Source organism: Rutilus rutilus, assembly GCF_951802725.1.
Source record: "Rutilus rutilus genome assembly, chromosome: 6".
NCBI lineage: Eukaryota > Metazoa > Chordata > Actinopteri > Cypriniformes > Leuciscidae > Rutilus > Rutilus rutilus.
This window is the reverse complement of record NC_140214.1, coordinates 38276649-38296961: the sequence shown is the minus strand read 5'-3', so window position 1 is coordinate 38296961 and position 20313 is coordinate 38276649. Positions and strand designations below refer to the sequence as shown.

The window sequence follows — 20313 nt, the reverse complement described above, 5'->3', positions numbered from 1 at the left end:
GCTATTCAATTTTGATAATCACCAATCACAACAGGTGATCCGCTTTTAGACACTGTGAGAAAAAATCTGATGCTGCAATGTATATTATGAGAAAAATTTGTGTGAGAAAAGTGTTTTTTGAAACCAATTGTAGGAGAGCTCTTAAATTTATTTTTTATAATAATTATATATATATATATATATATATGGTTATAGTGAAATAAGAATTTGGTAATATTGCCCATCCCTTATTTCAGGAAGTGTGATAAGCTTATATGTATAAATAAATAGAACATTTTCCCAGACAGTGAGAAGATACAAAATGCATTATTTTGAGCAAGTGAACTACATCTGATGGATCTGGTTATCTGACAAATGAAGAAACACAATCAAATGAAAAACATTAACAATAGTGACCAGACACAAAATTACAAAAATTTGGACAGTTATTATTTTATTTCTGTATTTTGAGTTATTTTTTTAAAAGCGGTATGGTGTATAACATCTGTTAGTGCATATGTCCACTTCGCCACTTCTTTCAACTTTAATATGTGGTTCTACATAAAAGTTCAGGAGGCGTCCAGCCTTGAACCCGGAGGACGTGTCTGAGCCGCATGATTGAGGGAGTTTGAATGGGTTTGAGTGAGAACATCCAACTGGCAATAGTGAGAACATCCGACCTGCTGGCTTGGGACTGTGGACGCTCTCATCAAATGGCAGTTTTGGTGTTTGTAATGTAGAGCAGGTAAACAGACGTCTCGAGGAAACTATCACAAGTATCCTTCCCGACGAAACTGTTCCTGTAAGATATCCTTGTACTCGTCAAAGCCTCCGTCCACGCGGTGCACTCGCCCGGCCTCACAAACCCAGAGCTCCTTACAAACTATCCGGATCAGACGCTCGTCGTGGGACACCAGAACCACACCACCCTGACAGAGAAACACACACACACACACGCGTCAAGTTTCTGCAGACAACACTTAATTAGCTGCTGCTACTCCCTGCTGGTTTGTTTTACATCAAGTGATTACAATTACATAATGAAAATGCTGTAAACACCTCAGATTTGCTTGTTCAACGTGGAGGACAATATTAGCAGATTCTGCACTTACTTTGAAAATGTTGAGGGCTTTTGCCAAGGCCTCGATCGTCTCCATGTCCAGATGATTTGTGGGTTCATCCAGAATGTAGAAGTTGGGGCTATAAATGAAAGTCAGAATGTGTAAATGAACGTGCAGATGAAGGCCATACGGTATAAATACGGTTCAGAGGGCGTAAGTGAAGGTCAGTCAATGAATGTGAGGCACTGTTTACAGCTGGCATTAAGATGTGTTTTGGTCGATTGGATCACACATTTAACCGGATTGCTTTCGTAGTGTAAACGCTAATGTGATCGAATGTGTTCAAACAGCCACTAAACACCGTCTGCTCTCCGTCTACTGACCTAATGAGTAACATTATGGGAAGAGCTCTAGCCAGACGGGATTTAAACTTTGTCGGCTGGAGATCCAAGTTTGGTTTGAAGACGAAAAATGTACCAAGCACAATGTTCTCTCTCCATTCCTGATTTCTAACACACACTCACAGCGTTCGGCTGGTCTCGTGTCTGTCAGAGAAGAAACTAAACCTCCGGTCGTGTTCATTTTTAAATTAAATGAGCTTATTAAGTCTATTAGATCGAAAAAAAAAAAAAAAAAAAAAAAAGCCCATATATTTACCATATATAGCCCATAGACCCTCCCCTCGAAGAAATCAGTGTTTGAAAGTGGAAAAAGAGACGGATTAAAACACCAGGTGTAAACAGGGCCTGAGGGTCAGGTGATGTAAAATGTCCATTAGAATCAGGGTTATTGTGGTTAACAAACCATAAGAAACATTTGTTACTTGAGATAAAAATCAATGCTAAAGGCAAAATTTGAGAGTTTCACCACTAGAGATCGCTTATTCAAAACAATAACAAAGACACATCTTTACATTGGGGACTACTCTGGATTTAAACATTGTTAGAAACATTTGGGATAACTTGTGTAAAGTACACAAGTCAACAAAATATATAACATTGTTCTAGTGGGATATTTATATTTTATTGTACCTTTAACTGAAATAAAATAAAATAAAATAAAAGAGAAACTTTATTTCAGGCAACATCTCTCATTTTCATTTAGTTTAACTTGATGTACTAAAATACCTAAAGCTGAAATTAATAAAAAGAAATCACAATAATTACAACAAACAACAACAACTAAATTACTAGAACTTTAACTAAATGGAAAATATAAAAGTAAAAAAAATATATATATTTTTGTATTTGTAAAAATTGTATCTCAATGATATTAATATAACACTGGTTAGATTAGTGTTTTACCAGGGCATGGTCATCTGAGCGAAAGCCACGCGGCTCTTCTGTCCTCCTGACAGACTCGCCACCGGCCGCGTGGCCAGTTCCCCCGTGATGCCATATCGACCCAACTGATGACGGTACTCTTCCTCCGTTTGACCTGATCAACACAGCAACACAGAGGAGACGGTTCAAACTTCAGCTAAATGGACTTAAAGTCCCCCATGTGGTGAAAATGCAGCTTTTAAATGTTGTTTATATGTCTATGCGGTGTTTTTAATGTGCTTTAAGACAAACCATGTGTAAATTCATAAGTCGACTCCATTGCTGAGTATTTTCTCCTTAAAACTGCAGTGAACCAAAGACAGTCTCAAAAACACGCTTTGAAATCGCTGGTGTTTCTGACGTCACAAACGACCTTGTAACCAATCAGATCAACGTGTGATCGTCAACCAGTGGATCTCTGAGCTGAGTGAGTGAGTGGAGGCGGGGCTCATTTGCATATTCATAGACCCGTGTATACTAAATGAGGCATGGGTGTCGAGTTACATTCAAGATATTTTAATTTAAAAATGTTTTTTTTTTTTTAAATATGGTGATCAAAGATGAGTTTTAAGGGTTACAATTATTGCCTACAGGGGGACTTTACTATTAGTATAAACAGTCAAAGACAATACAAAATGATTGACTTCATGTGGACTTTAAATGCGTCAATCACACAGATGATGTGACATGAGTGACAAAGGCCAAGAATAACAGTTTGACATTCTCAGTGTGATTGATGTGACTAATATCTTCATTAATGAACAGGACTTGAGACATCAGAAGTGTCTCTGCAGGGGTCAGGGGTGTAATCCTGATGGCTTTTGATGAGAATGTAAGTGGCAATTTGATGCATTACCGGGAAATCTGTTCAGCAGCAGCTCTATTGAGCAGACATTGAGGTCCAGTTGATCCACGTGATGTTGACTGAAATAACCAATCTTCAAGTTTCTGTTTGAAAAGACACAGAAATGTGAGAGACAGACAGACAGACAGGTTACAGTCTCTTCGGTGTGGCAGTGAAGCTCACCTGTGGGCGTATCTGACACCGTCGATGGGCGTCAACTCTCCCATTAGCAGCTTCAGTACAGTGGATTTACCAGCTCCATTCTCTCCCACCTACAGACACAAAGACAATCAATGAAAGACGATGTGCTCTCGGTTAACTGATAAGAGTTACTGGTAGCACTTTACTTTACAGTCCAGTTCAACATGTACATACTAAGTGCTTATTATAGCATTTACAATAACTAGGTACTAACCCTGATCCCCTAAACCTAACCTTAACCCTTTTATTACCAGTACTTTCTTGGATAAGTACACTGAAATTACACTAAGTATACGTAATGTAAAATATAGTGTAACCGAGGATAACACTTTATTTTAAGGTGTCATTGTTACAGTGTAATTATATTTAAGTACTGAGTAATATTAATTAACAACATGTACTTATTACTACAATGTTAGGGTAGGATTAGGATTTAAGATTTAGTTGCTTGTAATTATGCATAATTTACTGTTATTACTATGGTAAGTACATGTAACATATGTAACAAGACAATATTGTACATATGTACAATAAATATTGCATAATTTGTTCTTGCATCATAGTTTTAAATTTAAAATTTAAAATTTAAATGATATTTAAAGTACATAAATAATAATATGATGGTTTAAAGTCGTACTTTAGATATGAAATGGATACTTCATATTTAAACCTTTTAATGGAAACGTCTGTATTTCAGCAATGGTTTTTGGTTGGCAATCAACTTGCTAAGTCTCTTGATTAAGGGACATTAATCAGGGACAATGACTTCAAATAAATTAAATGAATGCACGTTTTGTTGGGGGGAACCATATATTTATAACTATCTAGGTTTCACAGATGTTACGTTAAAAAATGTGGCTTTTATAATCATTCTAAACAATGGTAATAGTGATCGCCTCAGAAAAGGCCAGTAAGCTCTGGAACTGGTTTGTAGAGCTAGACAAAGTTGTTTAGTGTTATTGCGAACACATACGATGCAGATGCGAGACTCGAGATCCGCCGAGACGCTGAGGCCGTTGAAGAGCCGCTGGTCGGGCGAGTAGCCGAACTCCACCTCATCCAACTGCAGGATCGGAGGAGACAGCTTCTCAAAGTTATCCGGGAAACTGTTGGAGATCAGAACCAAACACACGTTCACTTCTGAACACACACTACGCACACACACACACACACAGGAAGACGGAGCAAAACTGACCGTAAGACGGCTTCAGACTCCTTGACCAGGGGCTTGAGTTCAGGCCTGTGACACACACACAGAGGGCGAGTGAGCGAGTGTGTGTGTTTGATCAGTGAGTAAACATGAGCTGCTCGTGTCACACTTACAGTTTCTCCAGCAGCTTGAGTTTGCTCTGCACTTGAGCCGCTCTGTTGGCGTTATATCTGAAGCGGTCGATGAACACCTGACACAAGCACAACATTAACATGCGTTTCAACTGCCAGCTCTGTCTATGGATCATAAGCACTGTACATTTTTGGTGGATTGAGAAAACTGTGTAAAAAGTAATTCAGCAATTTTGGTGAATCAGCATCAGGCATTGAAAAACCCACATCGATCAAATAATACTCGGCAGACATGCACAACGCGCTCTCAAAACACTCATATTTTTTTCTTCTTTCACATTTTTTGAAGCCATAATTCATACAGAAGTTACACTACTGGTCGAAAGTTTGGAATCATTAAGATATTTTAATGTTTTTAACAGAAGTCTCTTATGCTCAGTAAGACTGCAATTATTTGATTAAAAATACAGTAAAAACAGTCATATTGTGAAATATTATTACAATTTAAAATAACTGCTTTCTATGTGAATATATTGTGAAATGTAATTTATTCCTGTGATGCAAAGCTGAATTTTCAGCATGTCTTCAGTGTCACTTGATCCTTCAGAAATCAGTCTAATATGATGATTATTATAAATTATAAATTTCCTTAAAAGGTGAAACCATTAAAATATGCTGATGTGGTGCTCAAACTTTTTTTTACAATCAATGTTGAAAACTTTTTTTTTTGCTGCTTCATATTTTTGTGGAATTTTTATTAGAAACACAAATCTTTTGTAATATAAAAGTCTTTACTGTCACTCAATTGAATGTATCCTTGCTGAATAAAAGTATTTCTTTCTGTCTTTCTTCTTTCTATTACTTACTTTGATACGATACCTTGAAGAATATCGATATTCGATACCATGGCGAAAAACTGCCATATCTATATTATTGTGATTTTTTGGGATAATTTGGGTAATTTTGTTGCAATAGCTTTCACACAGCACAAGGAGGCTTAATTTGAAACGCTGAACTAAATTTAACTCTGAACAAGTAACCGTCAGTAATAAAATAAGAACAAAAACAAATTGCAAACGATAGCACAAATAACTAAAAAAAAGATTAAAGATACAAATGAAACAATCATGGGTTTAAGTTTTTCAGGTGGGTTTAAAAGTAGCATTCAGGTAAGAAATACTACAGAAATTAATACTGGACAGTCTTCATTGTAAAAATTGAATCCAGATTAATGCTAACAATCAAAGTTACAAAAGTTATTCAGTCAAGAGCAGTGAGTGATGTTCTCTTTGTCTTTTGTCTCTTTGATTAGCATTAATGACAGACAGCTGCAGGTTTATTATGCTGCGTTCACACCAAACGCGAATATGCGTCTGATTTCAATGTTAAGTCAATGGTAAGACGCGTTTACGCGCGTCTGGAGGTCTTGCGGCGCGAATGAGGCGTTTAGCGCGGCAGACGCGAATTCGCCTCATTCGCGCGTCTAGTTCGCGCGAATGACGCAAATTGAGCGTCTGGCGCATTACGCGCGAATTGTGCTTTTTGTGCATTCACGCGTTTCACGCGAATTCGTGTCTGCCACCCGAGTTGAAAAATCTGAACTTCTGCGTCAATTCGCGCCGCGTTAACCAATCAGGAGCCTGCTTGCTGCTGTCACGTGGTGAAGTGACAGTTTATAATGTTATTTTATGTTTGGCCTCAATAAATGATTTTGTAATATGACTAAAATGCACAACAAAGCAAATAAAAACATAAAACTCGATTTCAATATATGAGAGATACTCATTTTGTATTGAATGCTATTTATTCCATATCTATTCTAGATTACATGAAATACGAGCGGTGACTCTCTCGATTAATGCTAATGCTCGATAAACATCTAAAAAAGATGGCCGCCAACGGGTTTCGAAACTTTCGCCTCCGGATTTCGCCTCTGACGCGCGTAAAAACAAAAGTTTGAAGCGAAATTTACGTGCGTCAGAGGCGAAATCCGGAGGCGAAAGTTTCGAAAGTCGATTTCGAATTCGAATGTCGATTTCGCTCTTGACCCGCGAATGAACACAAAGTGGTCATGCGTATAACTAGACGCGGCAGGCGCGAATTTAGACGCATATTCGCGTTTGGTTTGAACGCAGCATAAGACTGCTGTCACTTTAAGAGCTTATGCACGGATCCAATATACTGTTATACAACATGCTGCAGAAAAGGAGTATTGGAACCGTTTCAGATATTTCAGTATCGATACCTCAAACTTTTGAATGGTAGTGTATAACGGTTTGCACAAAGATATTAAGCAGAAAAACTTTTTCAACAGTGATAAATAACACTAAAACAAAGCACTAAATCAGCATATTAGAATGATTTCTGTGTGAACTAAGACTTTTAAGGACCCGATTTCACTCAAATGAAAGACCTCCTCCTCCTTTAGACACAGTCTAGGTGAGGAAGATGTTCTTCAGAGAAGCTGGTTGATACCTGTATATGTTCTCTGTACTGTAACTGAGCTTCATATTCTCTCTGCTGGTTCTTCAGTCGGTCTTCTTTGGTCTTGATGAAGTTCTCATAGTCGCCGCGATAACTCTCCAGCCGCTGGGAGTGCAGGTGTATGATGTCTGTTACCACCGCATTCAAGAAGTTACGATCGTGAGACACCACAAGGATGGTGGACTGCCATGTCTAGGTTGAAAGAAAGGTATAATCACTTCCAAAACGTTTGTAGGAACTACCATCTTATCAGATTTTGGCCATTAAAACATTTTAACGTTCCATTAGGTTTCATTTAGAACTGATACATGATGAAACATCAGCCATGAAAGCAAACGATCGAACCGTCTAGAAGACACTTACTTGTAAATAGTTTTCCAGCCACAGAATGGCTCTTACGTCCAACATGTTTGTGGGCTCTGTATAGAAGTGATGAATAAAAGATATGCATCAATATTTAACGCAGATTATCAATATTACCACCGTATTCAGGACATTTTACTCACCATCAAGTAACAAAAGGTCAGGCCTGAAAAAAATTGCATCAGATAAAACAATCATTATTATCACAAAGTACTCTGAATAATCTGACTAGTTAACCTTTTAAATTATACTTATACTATCATTTCATAATTTTGGGAAATTAATGCTATATAATACATTGATTTGTAGTATAGGATACACCATCATATAATAAACTCACCGTGCAAACAGGGCACTTGCTAAAGCTAACCTCATCCTCCAGCCTCCAGAAAACTCCCTACAGGAAACACACACATCAAGAACCACTTATAAATCATCTTAAGAAGAGAGAAGATTTATACGAGCGAAACATCAGCCATCACTGCATGGCTACATACTCACTTGGTTGTTTGCTGTTGCATTTTAGGTGAAAAGCCTAAACCGGCAAGGATGACTGATGCTCTGAAAGAAAATGAGCATCACATGACTTTTCCATCACACTGTTTGACTATGCTTGCATGTCCTGAATAACAATATGGAAGCCTGATCTACAAATACATGAAAATCATGTGTAAAATGATCTCGCACATTTATTTGATAAACATGCAAATCATTTTCTACTCACCTGGCGGGCGCTTTATCGGCTTCAATTTCTTCCAGTTTAGCATAAATTTCAGAAAGACGGACACTTTCTAACCCTTCGGCACTGAAAGATTGAAGGAAACACACAGAAACAGGTTTTAGCTAACACTAGAAATATATTTATCAGGACCTATTATGCACTTTTACAACGTCTGTTTGTTTTACACATTCTACATTGACTGATTAAAAAAGAAAATCAAATGTGTTTTTAATGGTAGTATTATTTTATACAGAAAGAAATTATTTATAATTCAGATGAGAATAAAATGTTAAGGAAACAAATATATTGATCTGAAATATAGCAAATTCATTTTAAATTTATTACCAAACATATCTCCAGGTCTTTTGAATAAAGGGTGGCAGTCTTTCATTATCAGCTGTTGTTGTGGACTATATACTGGAGAAGTATTTGTTCTCCATTTGAGTGAGATGTTTTTATGTGGCTAACTGAGCAAGGTGCTTCCATATATTTTATTAGTAGTATTATTAGTTCAAGAATAAAATAAAAATATCGGATTGATATCGGTATCGGCAAATAGCCAAAGCTGCGGCATCGGTCTCGGGACATCCCTAGTCTGTTTGTTTTTGTGCAAAACTAGAGCAGGTTTTCCTGCTTGAATGTTGATTATTTCCCCCACATTCTCCATTGTTGCAGCTCCTCTCTTCCCAGTCTGTCAGTAACGCTCTGTTTAGTTCCCGACTCTATGAAGCCCCTCCTTCTGAAAAACACACTGTGCTCTGATTGGTCGGCTTGATCAGTGTGTTGTGATTGGTCGAGCGCTTTAAGTGTGTTTGGGAAATGCCCCACCTCTTTTACCATAACCGCCAGTTTCAACACACTACTAACTAACTCAACCAGGCCATGAGTAGACCTAAGTCATTGAGTCATTCATTAATTCATTCAAACGTCTGATTCATACAGTAATGAAGTAAATCATGAGTGGGCGATCGGTTCACCCAATCGAGTCATTCAAAATGCAAATTCATTCAGAACAATCGTTCTGCTGTGGCTTTATTATGTGACCTTTTCATTGACAAAAACAGACAATATTGTGTCTAAAATATAACACAATATTAACTTCTTATTTATTGAACTGTTGTATAAAATCAGTATAAAATGTGCACTCATGCTATTCGGGAAAAAGCAGCACTCGGGTGATATTGCTTAACTATATCATATGATACAAATATGAGGCGAATATGATAACTCATACGGGGCATTTTTGTCCCAATATCCTAAATATTAGGGGCATTTAACTGCATTCTATAGGCTACATCACGCAGTGAGTTATTGTCCTGCTTCATGTTTGAACCCAATCAAATTTCAGATGAACTACATAGGTTCTGGGTGGGGCCTTAGTAAATTCAACCCAGAACTAATTAATTCAATGAACGCATTAAATCAACAGCCCTAGTTTATACGTTAAAAAAAGAGGAGGATGAAAACAGCACAGCGTCCCCCACATGGCCCTATACATTTTCAATTTGTAGTGTTTTAAAAAGGCATCTGAAATAATCAACTAAGTACAATATCGCTTTTTCGATATCTGAATCACTTCTAATACTCATTTTCCGCAGAATAGATACACAATACCAGCTGAGCTTTCTCACTCTCTCATCTCTCCGACCCTTTACTCTCTCATTTCATTTGATCCGGATGAATATTGTCACTGTTACAGGGCTTTCATTTCAGTGTGTGTTGTACTCGCATCCAAAGTGCGCGAACAGTATAATGGGTCCGTGCGTCAGGTCTTAAAGTTACAGCAGCCTAAATATGAGATAATATAAAAAATATCTATACGGCAGATTTTTCCCTATGGTATCGATGTCAAAATTGAAAATGAGTGGCTAGTAACTTTGGAAAACCACAAGCGGCTGCTGAGCAAAAAAGTTCATGTCAAACCCTGGATACAAACATCCAACAGCATATTGAAGTGTGTAAGGCATTGGTGAGTGTAGTTGACGTACGTCCCGTTGGCGATGTGTGCGTTGAGAGAGCGCTCTTCCTTCAGCAGCGCCTCTCGAACCGTGTCGCTCTCCAGGACGCTCTGCAGAGCCACGGTGTCGTCTCCGGCCACCTCCTGCTCCACGTGCAGAATGGAGATGTGTGAGGGGACACGCAAGCTTCGACTCGCCAGCATCTTCAGCAGAGTGGTCTTACCGAGCCCGTTACGGCCAATCAGACCGTAGCGCCGGCCGGTGGCCAGAGACAGTTCAGCGCCCTGAAGCAGACACCTGCGCACGGGAACAAGCGTTAGCTTACACTCTTAACACACCAACTAATGCACTTCTATTAAAGCAATAAGACACAAGAGGCCATGCAGGCATTTTTCAAAGTGTGAGGGTTGTCTTACGCAAGAGTAAAGTGTCGGGCTGGGTACTGACATACATTTCAGGATTCGATTCGATTTATTTGGATATAAACAAATGGCCACTTTATTGGGTAAAACTGTTCAACTATATCTAATCTAAACACAAATATCTAATCAGCCAATCACATGGCAGCAATTCAATGCATTTAGGCATGTAGAAATGGTCAAGATGATCTGTTGAAGTTCAAACTGAGCATCAGGTGATTTAAAGTCCCCCAGTGGTGAAAATATGTGGTTTTTAATGTTGTTATGTGTCTATGTGGTGTTTTTAATATGCTTTAAATAGTGGTCCACCGATATATCGGCCGATATTTGCCATTTTTAAAATATCGGCAGATGAGTTTTTCTGATTGGCCGATGTGTTGGAAGCGGGACTTTTATTTTGACGGGCGGCGCTGAGAACACCAGCACCTGAGAAGAGAACGGCAGCGCCTGATCACACAGCGCTCACTCACATTCTCCGTCTTCATTAGTTTACGGTCTCTGTCAGTCATATCTAATACTTTGTAAACAAAGAAAGTAAATGGTAAGCGAAAAAGTAAAGCGTTGCTTTTATATTATTTGTAACAGAAAAGGCAAACAATCAGGCTAAAATACTTTATCATTTACCGTCAACATTCAGCAAATGCGCATCTACATCAATTAAACAAATCTCTGAATATCTTGCAGATTTAATGGAATCCAGCTGTGATATCTTGTGAAGTGTGCATTTGTAGCCTGATAAACGTGTGACTGCGAGTGACGGTCAGAACAGAAGATCCGCTTCAGGAGACGCGATCGAAAAACTTTAAATCCTTCATTTTAAAATATGCTGTGCTATATCCAGTTGCCCACTGTGTCATATTCATATCGTTTTCACTGTGTGCTGTATGTAATATTAGCGTTACCTTGTCTATATTTGAAAAAATATGATTACCAGTGCGCACAATATTAGCAGATTACTGAGTTACAGTGTTTACTTCCTTTTTATTCACATATTCATATATTTTTAAACAATTACTTTATTTGTGAAAAATACTGTAATAGGATTGCAGATTCAAGAAGTTGCCATCTAAAGTATAAGCATGTTTATTTTAAGGATTTGTTTTGTAATTTATATATATATATATATATATATATATATATATATATATATATATATATATATATATATATATATATATATGCTTTCTATCGGCCACCCTGCTCTCTAAGATATCGGCATCGGCCATCAAAAGACCAATATCGGTTGACCACTAGCTTTAAGACAAACTATGTGTAAATTCATTAATAAAGCCGACACCATCGCTGAGTATTTCCTCCTTAAAACTGCAGTGAACATATTTAAGACATATTTAAAAAAATTAAACTGCTATTATTAAGCTTGGAAGAGCCAGGACATTTCTTTAACACAGCTCTGACTGTATTCGTGTACTCGATGACTTCAGGGTGAATAAATAATGGGCTAATTTATGAATTTAATTGTATTAATTTATTATATTTTTTGAGTATTTCAGAAACTGCTGATCTACAGGGATTTCCACACACAAACATCTCTAGTGTTTACAGAGAATGGTCATATATATATCTAGTAAGCGTCAGTTCTGTGGGTGAAAATGCCTTGTTGAGGTCAGAGGAGAATGACCAGACTGGTTCAGCTGACAGAAAAGCAACATTTTGTTTCGTAAATGAGGCCCAGTGTAATGGAGAGTTCACAAATACACTATTATTGACAGTTGAAACATCAACTGTACTGGATCTGACAGCAGCTGCATCACAAACAGCAAGTATTTTTAAAACACTTACTCACATGCAGTAGTTGATACTGTTTATTATGCAATGACGTTAGCCAATCATAACTGGCCATTTACTGACAAGCCTTAAAGGAGCCACGCCTTAAAAACTGGATATTTCAGAAAGAGTGAGAGAATGAGGGTTGAAAATAATACCTTTTCAGCATATATATATATATATATATATATATATATATTTTTTTTTTTTTGTATTAACATTATAAGTGAACCTCAAGGAACATTAAAATAAAATAAAAATAATCTATGTCATGACCCCTTAGACCAGGGATGTCCAATCCCGCTCCTGGAGGGCCACTGTCCTGCAGAGTTTAGCTCCAACCCCAATTAAACACACCTGAACCAGATAATCAAGGTAATCAAGGATAATCAAGGCATTCTAGAAACTTCCAGGTAGGTGTGTTGAGGCAGGCTAGAGCTGAACTCTGCAGGACAGTGGCCCTCCAGGACTGAGTTTGGACACCCCTGTCTTAGACAGTCATATTGTTAAGTTGTGAATGTGCATTTTGCAGTCTGAGTGAATGTGATGACATCAACAGACAGAGTACTAAAAAAAAAAAACAAGTTAACCAATATAATCCAATATACACTACCGTTCAAAAGTTTTGGATCGGTACGTTTTTTAATGTTTTTAAAAGAAGGATCTTCTGCTCACCAATTTGATTACATTTTTTTAAATATTCAGCGTCACATGATCCTTCAGAAATCAGTCTGATATGATGATTTGATGCTCAAGAAACATTCACTATTATTATCAATGTTAAAAACAGTTGTGCACAGTTTTCTTTGATGACTAGAAAGTTCTATTTCATTTATTTTAAACAGAATCTTTTAATATTAGAATTGTCTTTACTGTAACTTTTGATCAATTTAATTCATCTTTTTTTATTTAATAAAATAAAATGAACCCAAAACTGTTGAACGGTAGTGTATAATGTCACAAAAGCTTTCTATTTCAGATGAATGCTGTTCTTTTGAACTTTCTATTCATCAAAGAACTGAACATTTACACACAACCGTATAATAATAAATGTTTCCTGAGCATCATATAAGACTGATTTCTGAAGGATCATGTGACACTGAAGACTTTAGTAATGATGCTGAAAATTCAGCTTAATAAATTACAGTTTAAAATATATTCACATAGAAAACAGTTGTTTTAAATTGTAATAATATTTCACAATATGACTGATTTGGGGGGATTTTTAATCAAATGAGTGCAGCCTTGGTGAGCAGAAGAGACTTCTTTTAAAGGAGTCATAACCTGCAATTTTCACTTTTCCACGAGAATCAATGTATGTTATGATCGACTAACGATTATACACTGGCCGGGAAGCCGATATTTAAAAGTGAAGCGTTTGTTTACCTCAGGGTAAATAAACCAGCGCGCGTGCACGCGCACTCAAATACCAGATTTTGATTTCAGCTCCCTCTTGACGTCATGAGGTAGTAGGATATACCATATATGGACACCGCAGCAGGAAGCCCCCCTTCCCCTCTCCCCCTCATAGTCAGTTCAGTCGAGACAGATGGAGAAACCGAGTGCACACCGGACTTGCTCTGTGGTTGATTGCCATAAAAAACATGTAAATGTGTTTTATCTCCAAAAATCGGACGAAACTATCAGGGACCAGTGGATGAAATTCATTTTTAATGACGCTGTCCCAACAACCCTTTCAACTGGCGTGCAGAGCCATATAGAGCGTCCACGACAGCCAAAACATCGCATTGATCTCGCGAGACAATAATGCCTTCAGAAATAAGGGTAAAAGTAGGTCTGTGTTTATTTTTTTTCCACTTTTCTTTTTTAGAAGGGCCTGAAAGACTATAATACAGCAGTAGGTATCCAATGTAATACTAGGTTATGACTCCTTTAAAAACTTTACGAACCCAAAGTTAGTCTGACGAATCCTTCCCTAAATCACGCAAGTTATCATTACCGTCTCGAGAATGTTTTGTGCGCTTACGGTCACATGAATTCGATACTCGTGTTGTGGTGGTTCTGTTAATCATGTGATTTCTCACCTCTCCCCAAAAGACACGTCGAAATTCTCGATGCGTATGTCATAACTGCGATTCTTCCCAGAGGAGTCGACGCGGTTTTCCTTCTTACTGCTCGCCTGACTGGCCGAGGCCTCCTCCAAAACCCTGAGGACACACGTTCAGAAGCAGAACAACAGGCACTCAGTGATCTCAGTCACAGGGTTTCAGCGTCAGTAGACCGCTGCACTTCCGTGTCAACATCGTAAGCACTGTGACAATCTCAAGTCAGCAGCAGAAACCGTTCCAGTGATGAAGCAGAACTCACAGTGGAGATGAGGATTTCTGTGAGTCCTTCTCATTCCTGCGCTCGTGTTTGGCTTTCAGTTTGGCTTCAGCTTTCTCTAGTTTCTTGGCATTCACAGTCTAACATGAACAGAAGACAGTGATAAAGTTACATTATACCAGAAGTGAAGTGTCACACAGTTGATGGTGCTGGACACAGACACACTCAAAACATTCTGAAAGTTTGGATGAGGCGAGATGTACTTACTGTACTCGGATTCCTCTTCATCATCCAGATACCATGAACATCATTAGCAGACGTCGCTGAAAGAGCAGAAACATTGAGACACTCTTCTGATGTTAAACTGAACCTATCTTTAGTGTGTAATGTTGAGTTCTTCTCTATATCAGTGTCAGTGTTTCTGAACTCCCTGAAACGCCTCCACTGTAGTCTCGAGTTTCTTCCGGGAACGAACGCGTCACAATATTCCTCATTTAAATAATTAATATGCAGAATAAAGGGGCGGGGTCTGGTTGAGTTAGTTAGTAGTGTGTTAAACTGGTGATTATGGTAAGTGCCGGGACATTCCCCAAACAAACTGGAAGCGCTCGACCAATCACAACACACTGATCCAGCCGACCAATCAGAGCAAAGTGTGTGTTGTCACGATACCAAAATTATTGTTTCGATACCGATACCAAGTCAAGTATTGCGATTTCGATACTTTTTCGATACTTTTCCTGAAAGGGAGAAACACTCTCAAATATCATTGCTGTGCTTTATTTTAAAACCGGGACAACATTCTAATCATATAACACACGAATAAATGAACATATGAACAGCAGATATATTAAACATTTGAACAAAATATGAAATATCAAAATATAAAAAATAAATTAGAGCAATGACATTCAAGGTGATTTTTTTTAATAAATTTAGCAGCATTTTCTCATTTATCATAAGAAACATAAGAGCTTTATCTTGATTCTGAACTTTGAATAAAAATATGAACAGCGATTATATTAAACAATGTTTAATATTGGTAACATATGATAAGCCTCATAGGTGATATATTTGACGTGGGGAGAGAGTTGTGGAATATAGCAGCAAAGACAACGTCGGCAGTGTTGACGGCAAAATATGCTACAGAATAAGAGGTGCGATATTTGAAAATCGATCATATTTTTTTTTATTACATTTATATTGTATTTATGTCAAAACTTTCAAACATCAAAATGTCATTTATTAATATGTATTCGTGTCAAAATGACATAGAAACATATTTTCCTATTCTATTTTGCCTGGGAACGCTTCCAACACGCTTGCGTGACGCGTGAAAAATAGGCGTCGGTTCTATTCTAGCAATGCACGCGTTTTCCGCGCGTCTCGAGCTGCGCCCAGACGCGTGTGTCACGCAGGCAGTTAACATGGGAGCCGAAATAAAAACGGACACGACACGCAGCCAGTGTGTCGCCGGCCTTACAAATCTGGAACGTGGTCATTCTTAGAAGTATGGATACTAATAAATTAAGGAATCGTGACGTTTTTAATTTCCGATTTACTTTTGAAGTATCGGTGCACCGTGCAACAGAGCAAGGTAGGCAACGTACTTCCGTATGTCACTCCTCGCGTCATCTTTTTCTACGAGTCGTTTACCACTTGTGCTCGCACATGCAGCCATCTCGCTGTAGTGTTTTGTCACATGACACTGACAGCGGCAGGTTCTTGCTGCGTGCGTCAGGAAAAAAACACAGACGTCCATAGGGAGGCGTTTTTTTTTTTTTTTTTTTTTAAGTATCGATACTGATAAATTTAGGTATCGTGACGTTTTTAATTTCCGAGTATCGCGATACTTTTGAAGTATCGGTACACCGTGCAACACTACTTTATAATTGCTCGCGATTATGGTGAGGGGAGTTATATTTCCAACACCCACTTGACACCCGTTTGTCCAATCACAACGCACCGGGTCTGTTGGCCAATCACAACACACCGCTTTTTTCGGAAGGAGGGGCTTTGTAGAAATCAACGTGTTTTAGAAAGACTGGGCATAGAGGAGCTACAAAAGTGTACAGCATGTGGAAAATAATTTGAGCATTAAAGCATGTTAACATATTCTATTACACCCAGTACACAAAATAATGATCTTTGAAAATAGCCTTAAAGTCCCTCTGTGGTGAAAATCCAGCTTTTAATGTTGTTTATATGTCTATGCGGTGTTTTTAATACACTTTAAGACTAACCATGTGTAAATTCATAAGTCGACACCATTGCTGAGTATTTCCTCCTTAAAACTGCAGTGAACCAAAGACAGTCTCAAAAACACGCTTTGAAATCGCTGGTGTTTCTGACGTCACAAACTACCTTGTAACCAATCAGATCAACGTGTGATCGTCAACGAGTGGATCTCTGAGCTGAGTGAGTGAGTGGAGGCGGGGCTCATTTACATATTCATAGACCACGTATACTAAATGAGGCAAGTGTGTAGAGTTACATTCAAGATATTTTAAGACACGAAGAAATTTGTTTTTAAGGAACAAAACATTTAAAAATGTCATTATGGTGTTATAAGGGATACGATTATTGATTCCAAGCAGCACCAAAACAAATCCTTTCATTCTCATAGTTAAAGAAATGGTGGAGTTTTGTTTTTGGTTTTATAAAAAAAAGAGGAAATAATAAAGTATTATCCTTCACCTGCATGCTTTATGTCATCTAGCTGTTGTCTAACAGCACTGAGAGTTGAAATACATATATAAATAAATGTCTCTCACCTGCGTCGGCAGACACTTGAGATAACTGCACCGGAGCCTCGAGCAGCATCTGCTGCTGCCCAGAGTCACACTTCGTCCTGGCAAGAACAAGAGCAAACAAGATCATGGGTTAGATGAGGTTTAGTAAAGGCCAGTCACAACACAGACATGCAGAACACAAAAGCACATACGTGTCATTGAATTTGGCATGTATCCATATCAGTTTTAAATCATTTTCACGTTTGCTGAAGTCTCAAATAGGTCAGGGTTCCCACACTTTGGTTAACTTCAAACTCAAGGAGCTTTCAAAGCCTTTCCAGGTCCAATACCCTCAAGTTCGAGGACTTAATGTGGGAACACATTTGTTGTGTCCAACGTACAACACAAAGTACCTCGCGCGGGAAACGCGTAAATGCCAGTAACTAACGTAAATCAAGCAAGCTAGTGCGCATAGGCCACGAAGTGTTGGCGAAATAACACACTTGCACAAAATAAATTCAAGCACTTTCAAGGTGTTTATTTTCCAAACCTTTCCAGGGCCAAGGACCCGTGGGAACCCAGCATGCATCTTTTTCACTTTTGCTGAAGTCTTAAATGTGTGACACAGACTGACAGCTCATCTTAAAGAACGACCACGACAGAAGACGCTAGAGGAGTTTCCCTTTCATAACTTTTTACAACAGTTAGTTCTGGATCTCGAATCTGATTGGCTGAGAGCCTTTTCCAGCCATGCGATATTCTACTAACGTCACACGGTAACTTTCAAAACTTCTATCAGATCCATCACTAATTTCTCACAGCGAGCGTCAATGGCGGAGGAGCAAACACACTCACACACTACTGTTATTGTGTCACAGAATGTAGTTTTAAGAGGTTTTTTTAGGTGAGCATGTGGTTGTTTAGACCTCAAATATGCGTTTATATCTATACAGCGTTGATCATTCAGTGGATCATTCAGATCACGAGTGGTAATCATTACATTTGCATACTTCCTTTAGTGAACACAAAGATTTTTTTATCTTTCTGACCCCATTGGCAAATAATTGAGCTTTTTTTAAGCATTAACTTACTTAATTCCCCCAGAAAACAGGAATTAATGACATAATGTCTTTTGTAATTTTCCTCGCCTAGTAAATATATATTTAGACTGGAAACAAGACAAAAATACTAAGTAAGAAAATCATGTTTTGCAGTGTGGCACTTACAGCTGGAGTGTGTTGAACATCTGGAAGCAGATGTTTCGGATGTCGTCTTCATTCTTGTCCCCGACCTCTTGCAGAACGCCACCGATGGCTTCAAACACTTCCTCCCCATCCTCGAAATCTGAGCCGCCACTGCCCAACACTCCTGCGCCGTAAAACACACGACACACACAGTCAGAGCACACACCTGATCCTCAACATCTCCATCAATGCACCTCGTCACACTCTGCTCTTCTGGATTTGCGAGGTCAACGTGATAAAGAACTAGTTGCAAGCGTAACACACTTGGAAAAATATAGTTTCAAAACTCACACTTTACAGATGATTTTATTGAGTCAAAGGTTCAATTGCGATCTTTTAACAATTAATTGTGAAGATCTACCCAGACAGCAACATAGTGTCGGCCCAGATCCGGCCCACATCTGGTACGGGTTGAATCCACATGTGAAAGATGTGGGCCGGATCTGGGCCGACACCATAGTGCCAGTCCTTTTATTAAGGGCCCTAAAAGAGTCGGTTTTCACCTGAAGAAATAATAAAGCACTAGTTAAAATGACACCGCATACTAAGTAATCGCATACACTTTAATAATATAATAACTTAAATTAATATTAATAAGTGAAATCTACAGTTGTCGCTGCATATACATCTTTTAGGGGAAAATATATTAACAAATGAAGGCATAATGAAGATGGAACGAAGATGTGTTCATTTATTCATTTCATTCTAACGCCATTCATAAATTATTTTGAGTGACGCCTGGGCAACTATGACTATATCTGCAGAACAAATCTTTCACAAAGTTGCGGTATTGCTCAAGAAAATCATCTGTCAGGCACAAACCATTATATTATATTATATTATATATTATATTATATTATATTATGAATGATGCCAAATCGATTAATCACATCTAACATAAAAGTTTGTTTATATAATGTGTGTATATAATATTTATATATGAATATAATATACATGTTTTGTGTGTGCATATATATATATATATATATATATATATATATATTATAAACAAAAACTTTTATGTACTGCACTATATTATATATTATATTGTAGTAAACCATCTGTCTGTCTGGAAACATGAGACCGGTGTCACTGTCAAACTGCTTTATTTCACAAATGTCAACTTATAATGCAGTTATGTTTTGATTGAATCGATAACTCGTTTGTCCATTAAATTATTTAAGCGCTAATGTCAGTAATTCATCAGATTTGTCTGAGACTGTCTGCTAGCATGACCAACACATCACCAGAACTACTTTATATAATGAATGAACTCGTGTCATTGACGCAGGACTGGACACTAACAGCGCATATAAGGCGTCACATATGTATATTAATGTCATATATTTGTACCGTACCAGTGATATAATCGAAGAGTTCAGAGTCGATCTGTGGAAACTCGTTCTTCAGTATCTCCACAAACGCCGCCATCATACACACTCACACACACCGGGCCGCCGGACACCATGCGCATGCGCACTGGCGCATCAATAACACGTGGACGAGCGCAGCAAGAATCTCTGCGCTCTGCGGCTCAGGAAGAGTTGTTACATTCAGACCTCACCACGTTTTGTGTCTTATAGCAGTGCACTCGTCTAAAATTCCAAAATTGGAGACTGACATTCAAATGAAA

General features: G+C 38.1%; 1 protein-coding gene across 1 annotated transcript; it reads right to left on the bottom strand.

Moving 5' to 3' along the window:
- Nucleotides 1-290: 290 nt before the first annotated feature.
- On the bottom strand, nt 291-20141 carry abcf3 (ATP-binding cassette, sub-family F (GCN20), member 3). The gene is made up of 21 exons (XM_084411833.1): nt 20039-20141; nt 18663-18804; nt 17479-17555; nt 14972-15027; nt 14747-14844; nt 14464-14586; nt 10245-10511; nt 8260-8340; nt 8037-8096; nt 7876-7932; nt 7679-7701; nt 7536-7591; nt 7164-7364; nt 4731-4807; nt 4603-4647; nt 4381-4513; nt 3390-3478; nt 3219-3310; nt 2345-2477; nt 1092-1179; nt 291-908 (listed from the first exon to the last, which is right to left on the bottom strand). The coding sequence occupies exons 1-21, from the start codon at nt 20112-20114 to the stop codon at nt 750-752; spliced, it is 2133 nt and encodes a 710-aa protein (XP_084267959.1). The 5' UTR covers nt 20115-20141; the 3' UTR covers nt 291-749.
- Between the last annotated feature and the right edge of the window lie 172 nt (nt 20142-20313).